This window comes from Garra rufa, chromosome 10 (genome assembly GCF_049309525.1).
Source record: "Garra rufa chromosome 10, GarRuf1.0, whole genome shotgun sequence".
In the NCBI taxonomy this organism is placed as follows: domain Eukaryota; kingdom Metazoa; phylum Chordata; class Actinopteri; order Cypriniformes; family Cyprinidae; genus Garra; species Garra rufa.
This window is the reverse complement of record NC_133370.1, coordinates 12,463,382-12,475,231: the sequence shown is the minus strand read 5'-3', so window position 1 is coordinate 12,475,231 and position 11,850 is coordinate 12,463,382. Positions and strand designations below refer to the sequence as shown.

At 35.4% G+C, this 11,850-nt stretch overlaps 2 protein-coding genes across 2 annotated transcripts in view; both read right to left on the bottom strand.

Moving 5' to 3' along the window:
- LOC141344464 (transcriptional regulator Erg) overlaps positions 1–2,981 on the bottom strand; it is a 6,336-nt gene extending 3,355 nt beyond the window's left edge. Inside the window, exons 1-2 of the mRNA XM_073849357.1 lie at positions 2,887–2,981; positions 504–511 (exon numbers count right to left, since the gene is read on the bottom strand). Coding sequence (XP_073705458.1) covers positions 504–511; positions 2,887–2,981 — 103 coding nt within the window. The remainder of the gene's footprint in view (positions 1–503; positions 512–2,886) is intronic.
- Positions 2,982–3,122: 141 nt separating this feature from the next.
- On the bottom strand, positions 3,123–11,440 carry pip4p1a (phosphatidylinositol-4,5-bisphosphate 4-phosphatase 1a). The gene is made up of 7 exons (XM_073849605.1): positions 11,244–11,440; positions 9,262–9,455; positions 8,082–8,188; positions 7,839–7,944; positions 7,602–7,654; positions 6,201–6,291; positions 3,123–4,639 (listed from the first exon to the last, which is right to left on the bottom strand). Exons 1-7 carry the CDS (start codon positions 11,359–11,361, stop codon positions 4,496–4,498), a joined length of 813 nt encoding a protein of 270 aa, XP_073705706.1. The 5' UTR covers positions 11,362–11,440; the 3' UTR covers positions 3,123–4,495.
- Between the last annotated feature and the right edge of the window lie 410 nt (positions 11,441–11,850).

The following is an 11,850-nucleotide window of genomic DNA, read 5'->3' as shown; positions in this document are numbered from 1 at the left end:
TCTCACATCTGAACTCTCTCTCTCTCTCTCTGTGTGTGTGTGTGTGTGTGTGTGTGTGTGTGTGTGTGTGTGTGTGTGTGTGTGTGTGTGTGTGTGTGTGTGTGTGTGTGTGTGTGTGGATTAGATGGTCTAAATGAATTGTTTGTTTTAAAGTGGCCGGTGCAAAATCTACTTATACCTCTTCCTCATCAGTTAATCTTATCTTTTCATTCTCATCTCCTCTCGCTTCTCATCCTTTCTTCCCAGATCTCCTCTCTATCCGTCTTACAGCTGCTTATTGCTGTTCACGCTGAGAGCAGAGAGGAGGAGATTTGCAGCTCTGATAGTGTGAGTGTATGCGCTTAACAGGCGTGACATACACAGACTCTGTGTGTGTGTGTGCATAAGGTCACAGGGCTCATCTTTAAGGATGAATCTTGTTAGACGTTAGGAGGATAAAAGGCTCTTGTGTGTTTTTGCAAACTCAGTAATCTCAGATCGGGTTGATTCCATTGGGAACTCACTCTCTCCCCTGAGACACAACAGAGAAAAGGAGTTTCTTATCACTTGTTTATTACTCAGATTTATTTACATTATTTACATTTATTTGATCCAAAGTACAGCAAAAACAGTACAATTTTGAAATATTTTTACTATTTAAAAACAGTTTTTTTTTTTCTAAATATATTTTAAAGTGTAATTTATTCATGTGATTAAAGCTACATTTTCAGCATCATTACTGCAGTCTTTAGTGTCACATGATCCTTCAGAAATCATTCTAATATGCTCACTTGCTGTTCAAGAAACATTTTATTGTTATCAATATTTAAAAGAGTTTAGTACATTTTTTAAGGATTCTTTGATAAATAGAAAAATCCAAAGAGTCAGTGTTTATCTGGCATAAAAAGCTTTTGTAACATTATACACTATGCCATTCAAAATCTTGGAGTCAGTATAATCAGAAATTAATATTTTTAATTTAGCAAGGATGCTTTAAATTGATCAAAAGTGATGATAAAGACATTTATAATGTTACAAAAGATTTCTCATTCAGACTAATGCTGTTCTTCTGAACTTTCTATTCATCAAAGAAACCGAAAAAAAATCTACTCAGCTATTTTTAACATTATAATGATAATAAATGTTTTTTGAGCAGCAAATCAGAATATTACAATTATTTCTGAAGGATCATGTGACTGGAGTAATAATGCAAAAAAATCAGCTTTGAAATCAAAAGAATAAATTGCATTTTAAAATATATTCAAATAGAAAAAAAGGTTTTTAAAATAGTACAAAATTTTACTGTTTCTACTGTACCTTGGATTAAATAAATGCAGGCTTGGAGAGCAAAAGAGACTTTTAAAATCTTATAAGACTGGTAGTGTATTAAAATATATTTTAAAAATTAAGTTCACAAACAACTACAAAGAAAGCATAAGTAACACATATAGGAATTAAACATGACATTTCGAAGTAGAAAAATAAATAGTATTTTCTTTTTTATTTACAACTTTGAAAAATCATTTTACAGTATAGTTTTGGTCAAATAAATAAAAATATTTAAACCTTATTGTGTAAAAGCACAATAGATTATTATAGAATTGAAACTGATCGATCTGCTTTGCCATTGTGTCTCCTATCATTGCACTTTCAATTCGGTATTGACATGTATACATTTTAATAATTTTCCTTATTTCTGCTGTAAATACTGATTCACATTTACATTTTTTCATTTATATTTTTATTACAATTTTAAAGGCATTAATATTAGCTGTTTTCTCCAATTATGTTATTTATATTTTAATTTATTTTTGACATTTCTCACTGTATTCAGTTATGCCAATGAAAAAAAAAAAAAAAAAAAAATGTCAGCCATAAGCCAAAAATACTCTTTTTACAGAATTCTAATGACTTCCTTAATACTTTCAGAAAATGTTTGTCAAATGTTACTTACCTGGAAAGCTCTGTAGAACAAGTTAATTTAAAAACAGCTATTTTGCACTGTTTTTCATTATACACAATACTATTAGCAATAGAAAGTGTAATTTTTCTTGTCATGGCAATAAAGCACACTAAATTGAACTAAACTGAATTCAGCGCAAGAGAGGAGGAGACATATGTGACCCTGGACCACAAAACCAGTCATAAGGTTAAATTTGAGATTTATACATCATATGAAAGCTCAATAAATAAGCTTTCAATTGATGTATGGTTTGTTAGGATAGGACAATATTTGGCTGAGATACATCGATTTGAAATCAGAAATCTGAGGATGCAAAAAAATCAAAAAGACTGAGAAAATCACCTTTAAATTTGTCCAAATTAGGTTCTTAACAATGCATATTACAAATCAAAAATTACATTTTGATATGTTTACATTTGGAATTTTACAAAAAATCTTCATGGAACATGAACTTTACTTAATTTCTTAATGATTTTTGGCATAAAAGAAAAATCAAAAATTTTGACCCATGCAATGTATTTTTGGCTATTGCTACAAATATACCCCAGCGACTTAAGACTGGTTTTGTGGTCCAGGGTCACATATACAAACTTATATACAAAAACTCATATACAAAAAAAGTTTAAAAGGTTCTTCACAGCGATGCCATAGAAGAACCATTTTTGGTTCCACAAAGAACCATTCAGTCAAAGGTTGAAAACAAAAATGTTCTTCAGATAAAGGTTCTTTATGGAACCATTTAGACAAAAAAGGTTCTTCTATGGCATTGTGAAGCACCTTTATTTTTAAGAGTGTGTCTGTGTGCATATTATAAATCTGGTCTGTTCCACAGAGGTCTCATTCTCTGATCTCTACTTGCAGAATTTTTTTTTTTTTTGTGATCAGCCTCTGACTTGCCACCAGAAGAGTGAAACCTCTCTCTATCTGTGTGTGTGTCCCCAGACCTCTGCTCTTTCTCTTCCATTACTGCTGACAAATCTCTCTCTCTGCCTGGCTCAGGGGACTTGTGGTTTCTAAAAGGTTTCTGTATGTTTCCCATGCCTCTATCAGTCTGTGTCGAGGAAAATAATATATCCGCCCGAAACAAGAGACAAATGGCTAGAGACATTGAGAGGAAGAGTGCCAAAACAACTGCAGACACAGCGACAGACCTTCACAAAAACCAGACGCAACACAAGTGTTTTTTCACTGTTTTATAACTTCATCATCATTTTAATCATGTGTAATCTTAATCTCATGTGTAAACAAATTCAGAGGAGACCTCCATCATTGGCCTTCTGCTCTTTATAAATAACATCCCGACCTCCTGTTTAGGATTCCAGATGTCCAGACCTGACATTTTCTCTCATGGACAGAATACAGATTCTGATTCTGAGTCCAGATTTGCAGTTAGGACCATATGTATTTAGCATACTTATGAGGAATATAATCTCAGCTGTGTTCTACCTTTATGAACACAAACCCTCACCTGAATTCTGACAAAGAGAAAAACGATCTTGGAGTCTAGAATCCACATCTAGTGTCTGATTAATCTCATTAGTATCACTTAATCAAGGTTCAAACATAATCAAACTTACAGTACCTGAAAATGACGAGTAACTTCACATGAACATGAGAAGAGAAAGTCCATGAAACACAGCTGACCTTCGTTGGAACAAAGATATAACCTTTTTCTGCTTTTCGAAGGTGCGTGTGGCTGTCATTTCAAACTTCATTCCAGTCAAAACATTATCAGTAGTGATTTTGCAAATTAAATAAAAACATAAAAAAGGAATCACAGCGTGTTAGAGCTACAGTGCAACTGCTCAGTCATTCATGAAATAAACAACGAATATTTACAAACAAAATTCACAATTATAATAAAAAAATACTGTTTTGAACATTCACAACTAAGGAAAAAGAGGTTGAAGAGTGTGTTTATGAGAAATCAGTTACACAATGCTTCAGCGCATTTGTTAATCATATTCTCGTCCAAACGATTTGGATTAGCAGTGTTTGAAAAGAGAAACACGCGATGTGACAGAAAATACAGGTGTGTGTGGTTTTGGAGCACCCTCTAGTGGAATCAACCTGTACTTCCTTTCTTTGTAAGGCTTCTGCGCTTATTTGGACACTAGAGAGGCAACTAATGTAGTGTTGAAGGTTTGAATGCGGTTGAACTGGTAAGTTTAAGATGTACATTGTTGTTTATCATTTATATGTGTGTATAACAAGTTAAAACTGAGGGAGCGTTTGCAATTGGAATCATAACTGCACGTTTGCATGTAACCATGAGTAACAAGTCGGTTCATATTCACGGATGAAAACACATCCAAAGAAAGCTTCCGAATAAAAATAAGTTTAAAACACTAATCTTCTTTGCCGTAATAGCTTTTTGTTTTCTCACGTGTTTCTCAAGCCTGGATTTTACTTTGACCCTTCGATACAGCCTTCACAATCAAGCTTTAAGAGTTAACCATGATTCTCTCTAGCTCTTTTCCTGTGGACTTTAGTTTTTTCCCACCACCCCTAAACTCAGCCCCCCTCTCTCTTGCTGTGTCTCTCTCTCTCTCTCTATGTGAGGTTGTGGAGAGGTTGGCTGACCCTCATGCAGCTCCAGTAAAGTGCCCTGGCCAGCGTCAACACCACCAGTAACAACACCGCCGCCCAGGAAGCATAAATACCCCCGTACACACGTGCCTGGGACCACGTCCCTGCCTAGAGACAAAAACAGGTGGAGAAAGACAAACTTTTTAGAACAAAATACAGACATCACAAATGAGCATTTCATGTTGGTTATTGTTAATTTTACATGCACTACAATTCAAAAGTTTGGGGTCAGTAAGATATTTTTTTAAAGAAATGTATACTTTTATTCAGCAAGGACACATTTAACAAACTGAAAGTGACATTATAAATGTCTTTACTGTTAGAAACGAGTTCTGTTTTAAATATATGCCGTTCTCTTGACTGAAAAAATGTAGCAGTTTTCACAAAAATACAGTTGAAGTCGAAAGTTTACACACACCTTGCAGAATCTGCTAAATGGTAATTATTTTACCAAAATTGGAGGGATCATACAAAATGCATGTTATTTTTTGTTTAGCACTGACCTGAATAAGATATTTCACATACAAGATTTTTACATACAGTCCACAAGAGAAAATAATAGTTGAATTTATAAAAAAAATACTTAATTCGAAAGTTTACATGCACTTGATTCTCAATACTGTATTGTTGTTTCCTGAATGATCCACAGCTGTGTTTTTTTATTTATGTATTTTTTTGTGATAGTCGTTTATGACTCCCTTCTTTGTCCTGAGCAGTTAAACTGCCCGCTGTTCTTCAGAAAAGTCCTTCAGGTCCCACAAATTCTTTGGTTTTTTAAGCTGTATGATTTTGAGATCCATCTTTTCACACTGAGGACAACTGAGGGACTCATATGCAACTATTACAGAAGGTTCAAACACTCACTGATGCTCCAGAAGGAAAACCAATGCATTAAGAGCCAGGGGTGTAAACTTTTGAACAGAATGAAGATGTGTGCTTTTTTTTTATTTTGCCTAAATATGATATTTCTTTTAATTAAGTACTGCCCTTCAGAAGCTACAGATGATACTTTGGATGTTTTCCAGAAGACAAAAAAAGTTAAATTAACCCTGCTTTTTAAATTCAAAATGTTTTCACCTCCCGGCTCTTAATGCATCGTCTTTCCTTCTGGAGCTTCAGTGAGCGTTTGAACCTTCTGTAATAGTTACATATGAGTCCCTCAGTTGTCCTCAGTGTGAAAAGATGGATCTCAAAATCATACAGTCATTGTTGGAAAGGATTCAAACGGACTAAAATGCTAAAAAAAAAAAAAAAGAATTTGTGGGACCTGAATGTTTTTTCTGTAAAACAGCGGGCAGTTTAACTGTTCTGGACAAACAGGGATTCATGAACAACTATCACTAAACAAAAAAACAAACACAAAACAATCACAGCTGTGGATCATTCAGGTAACAACCCAGTTTTAAGAATCAAGTGTATGTAAACTTGTGAATGGGGTCATTTTTATAAATTCAACTAATATTTTCTCTTGTGGACTATATGTAAACATATTTTATGTGAAATATCTTATTCGGGTCAGTACTAAATGTACTAGTATGATTACAAACAGTAAACAATTAGATACTTTGATGAGAAACAATAATCAACAGTATATTTAATGTAAATGATTTGAACCTTATTGTAAAGTTTTAACTATAAATAAATATACAGTACTAAGGTGCACACTCACAATCAGACCAGCAGCTGAGATGCTAAATAGCAAGCACAGCAGGTAACACCACAAACTCCGCCTCCTCGGATATCTCTGGCCAATCGAAGATCTGGTGAAAGAAAGATGAGGAAGAGACCAATCAGAAGATCAGTAGGGTTATTGCAACGCAACATCCCAAACTATTTAAAGGTACAGTGTGGAATTTCTGCAGCATGGGAACACAGAATTCTAAAAATAATTACTGTTTATTGTTTTTTGAATAAGTTTGTTTAATTGTAATATTTGAAGAGTCGTGTGATCATGGTGTAGTTTAAAGCCTATGTTTAGCCTTTTATTTTGACAACTGTATTTAGACTTCAAATTCCTAAAAGTTGTTTTCATTTGTAAAACTTATAATGATGAACAAAAACTTCACAATAAAAAGTATTCCTATGATGCAAAGCTGAATTTTCAGCATCATTACTCCTTAATGTCACATGATCTTTTTTTAACAATATACACTACTGTTCAAAGTTTGGGGTCAGTAAATATTCTTTGGTTAAAAAGATTTTTTTTTCATAAATGATGCATTCAATTGATAAAAAGTAATAGTGAAGACTTATACTGTTAGAAACAATTTCTATTTTCAAAAAAAATCTGGTCGTTTTTTATTTCTATTCATCAAAGAATCCTGAAAACGTATCACAGGTCCCAAAAAATATTAAGCAGCACAACTGTTTGCAACACTGATAATAAATCAGAGTAATGGCTGATGAAAATTCAGCTTTGCATCACAGAAACAATATTTTAAAGCATATTAAAATAGAAAACTGTTATTTTAAATTGCAATAAAACTTCATAATACTATTTTTTTGTATTTTTCATCGAATAAATGGAACTTTAATAAAAAAACATTAAACTTTTGAACGGCAGTGCATGTAAGAATCATGTTAGTCAGAGTTTATTTTTTTGCATATATCCAAATTATTATAGAAAATCCTATTTGGTTTTTGTTGAGGAGACCAGGGTGATGCTAACTTCTGGGCTGGCCGACAAAAATGTCAGTGGTCTATCGGTCGAACAAATAGTTAGTCCCACCCCAAACTCATGTCATTGGCTGAGCCAAAGTTGCTTTGTATACAAAATATACATTTTGCAAGAGCCACAGATATGAGGGAATCAGTCAACGATTGGCTTATTTATAGTCTCTATATAATAAGCGAGGACAGGATGTTAAAATGTTATGGGACATTAATCAACATTGAACAAATTACAACCAGTAAAAGGCAGTAATGCATTTCAGAAGCTAAAGCTGTGTACAGGGGGCGTTGACAGAGACAGACAGACATTAAATGCTGACTTATTTGCCATCTAATAAAAAAGTTTGATTGATTTGGTAAATGCAAAATGTGTTGTGAATGTTGGCTCAGAAATACTCACACTTTTCTGCAATGGGGGCATCGGGCCAGCGTCCTGTCAGTAAATTCAGTCCACTGAAATGTTAAGAAAGTGGTTGAGAAGCTAATGTGAGGCAGTAGCATAAATAAAACAAGAATAAATAGCCATCTGATATTCGACTTTAACTTGATGCTGAACCTGAGCCGAGTGATTCGGTCAAGATGTCATTGCAGTGGATAATGATACGGGATGATGTTGCTGTATTATGCGTGTATGTACCAGGAAAGTGTTGCTGCAGTGTCCGCAGGAAACTCTAGCTCCAGCAGGTTGTGGTTCCGGACTGGCTGGACCCGGATGGACTGGCCCCAAATTTATGATCCTCTTACTGGTTCACAGACAAGCAGACAAACACATTTAATTCTTCACATGCACATTCCTGACTGTGACAAGTTGATGTTTTTGTGTCAGAGATTTCATTTGTTTCAAATTTAACTTTGTCTCCTTCCGTTCTCTCTCTCTTACCAATAAGGCCGAGGGCAGGCGATCCTTTGGGATGTGACCTTGCAGATGAGAAGACAGTTACAAGGACACCGCACATATTTCTTCCCTGCTGGGGCATTCTTTATGGGCTGGAGAGAATGAAGGTTAATGAAATAAATAGAAAGGAGGAGAGAGAGAAAAGAGACAGAGTTAATTCTGGTTACCTAAAGATAAAAGTGTGTGTTGTTACTACATTAAGTAATTAAATAGTCAAATTAATTGTACTGTATGTAATGCTGAATTATTCAATGTACACTTGAAGTCAAAAGTTTACATACACCATGCAGAATCTGCAAAATGTTAATTATTTTACCAAAATAAGAGGAATCATACAAAATGCATGTTATTTTTATTTAGTACTGACTAAACCACAAATTCTCAAAATCATAAAGCCATTGTTGGAAAGGGTTCAAAGACACAGAAATGCTGAAAAATCAAAGAATTTGTGGGACCTGAAGGATTTTTCTGAAGAACAGCGGGCAGTTCAGGACAAACAAGGGACTCATGAACTATCACTAAACACACACACACACAAAAAAAAACACACAGCTGTGGATCATTCAGGTAACAACACAGTATTAAGAATCAAGTGTACGTAAACTTTTGAACAGGGTCATTTTTATTAATTCAACTATTATTTTCTCTTGTGGACTATATGTAAACATCTTTTATGTGAAATATCTTATTCAAGTCAGTACTAAATAAAAAATAACATGCATTTTGTATGATCCCTCATATTTTAGTTAAAAAAATTAAAATTTTGCAGATTCTGCAAGGTGTATGTAAAATTTTGACTTCAACTGTATATACACTACTCTTCAAAATTAGTAAAAAAGGCATTAAAAAAATCAGACTGATCCCAAAATTTTGAATGGTAGTGTATCGATATTTGCTGACGCAAATAAGCCCATAAACCATCACCCGATTACATTTATCTATTAATCAATTACTCAATTTGTGCATATTCTTGCCATTTATAAAACCGTATTGTTTACAGTCATGACCAATAACAGTATTTTGAATTGAATCTATAGCTGTCAAACAAGCAACAAGTCAAAACCTAAGAATTTTACAACTGTTCAAAAGCAGACATGCTAACTTATTAATCCTTTCTGAGGTTTTAAATCATGTATTAAATGTATAGTGCTCTGTCACAACTTACTGTAGCTTCATTGCAGACTCCGCACTTGACCACATGCTGGTGAATTTTGCCCTCAACGCTGATGAGCGACTGGCACACCCTACAGCTGATAACTGGGGCACTGCCACTCTCTGGAGACGTCAGGGGGGAATATGGTGGAGGGTTCTCGCCCATCAACACAGGGGGCTGAGTCGAGCTCGGAAATGGAGGAAAGCCTAAAAACAGAAAAAATGCCATTGAAGATAATTGATTAACATTCATTCAAGTCAGTTTGAAATTAAAATTAATCAAATATTATATTATCAAAATACACGTTATAGATCTTATTGCGAAATGATTTATCCATGTATGTGTTATTTTTACTTTTTTGACATCTCAATCACAACTTTAATGCTGTAAATGTTTTATTTATACAGTACAGTTCAGCATTTGTGACCCTGGACCACAAAACCAGTCTTAAGTAGCATGGGTATATTTGTAGCAATAGCCAACAATTCATTGTATGGGACAAAATTATCTATTTTTCTTTTATGCCAAAAATCATTAGGATATTAAGTAAAGATCATGTTCCATAAAGGTATTTTGTACATTGTCTACCATAAATATATCAAAACTTAATTTTTGATTAGTAATATGCATTGCTAAGAACTTCATTTGGACAACTTTAAAGGTGATTTTCTCAATATTTTGATTTTCAAATAGTTGCATCTCAACCAAATATTACAAACCATACATCAATGGAAAGCTTATTTTTTTCAGCTTTCAGGTGATGTTTAAATCTCAATTACCCTTATGACTAGTTTTGTGGTATTTGGCCACATATATACAAGAAAGCTCATAAATAGGCATAAAACATAAAAGTTTAATTTACCTCACAAAGCTAAAAACTTAAACTTGCACTTTGGAAAACTGAAAGAGCTTTCTGTCACCCTGGCCATTAGGATTAACAAGAAAATCAGATTTAGTCTCGAGATCTGCTGAAAGGAGCTTTATTAGGAGACTGCTGGAATGTGCCTAGTAGATCATGTACACATTTGCCTATAATTGTGGGGGCCAAAGAACATGTTTGAAATGTCCTAACAAATACAGTGAAAATGTTAAAACTTATTTATAGTTCTTACTATTTGAAATCTTACAAAATCAAGTCATAAACTTCATATAAAACCCAACGTGTGTGTGATAAAACTTAAACCTTGTTTGTTTGCATAAAATTTCACCAGCATCACCACATCAGTTATAAATCACCACACCAACATCATCAACACGCCCTTTAGTAACTTTATATTGGCCCCGCCCGCTCTGCGCAGTGATTGGTTGAGGTCTCCTCAGGCAACAATTTCAGGCTTTCTGAATGGTCCAAAGATGTGCCAATCAAATGTGTCTGGGTGTAGCTGGAGTTAGCGGATACGGCAGATTACTGTAAATGTGTAATGCAGAGACGCCGACTCACCGGTAAATGTGGTCAAATGGTGATACTGAAACCCTGTACAGTCGTCCTCAGTCATATGAATAGTTTAAGAAAATATTCCTCTGTTATTCTTATAATTTGTCGCGGGAAGGCCGATAACAACAGTAAACATACCTGAACAACCCAACAGTGATGCTCATTCATTAGCTACGTAACAGCCTGTCTGATGGATGACATTTTTTTCATTTTATATTGTTGTAATAATTTGTTTAACACATTAATATCATCACCCTCCGCACGCAGGTGTATCGTATACGACTGCATTATTATACGCGCAGCATCATGTATCAGCTACAGTGACCGTGCGCGTGCACGTACGAACACACTCTCTGCTGCGATCTGCCAGAAAACCAGCAGTTCGGCTCCTGCCTCCATCATCACCAGCGTGCAAAATAAACCATGACTAACCGCACAGAACCTGCACCTAACCTAAATCGTAGTAAATGCAGTGGAGTAACTGCGTGCGTGCGTGAGTGTATGTGTGTGTATGCGCGGGCCCGTGACAGCGCAGAAAAGAGCCGCGCTCGTTACTCACTCTGCGGTTTGTTCGGAACACCGTGTGGAGCTGCTCCGGGAGACACCCCGCCGTTACCACTGCCCAAAGCTCCATCGCCGAGATCCGAGAGCAACGGGGACCGCTCGCCGTCCGCCATAACGAGAGCGAGGCGTAAAGAGGGGGAGCGGCGCGAGCTTGTATTGTTGTGCTACCGGAGAGTGTGTGTGGAGCTCGCCTGCGTCACACGGGTACGTCCGCTGCTGTGGCAACGCGTGTGCGCATCCGTGCGCTCGGGGGGTGTATTGCATGATACCCCTGAGCAAAAACGCACGAGATGCTGTTTATCCTGTCACTTACAGCCATTCCAAAGATCACTATACGCAAGAGGTGTCTTCTCAAAAATGTGTGCAGGCAGAAATGAAGCACATTCTTCTTGTACAGTTTAAAATGTCTAGGAAACACTAGTAATAATACATTAATCTGTTCTGTTGGGCTGCTCATTATAAAAATATGATGTAAACAGTGCAGCAGTGAATATTAATACAACATTCTCATAGCTTGTAATGTAAATCAGTGAGATCTTTATAACAGTACAGTGGACAACTTGCATAAAATATATTTAAAAATAGCTACTAGCTGTTATTCT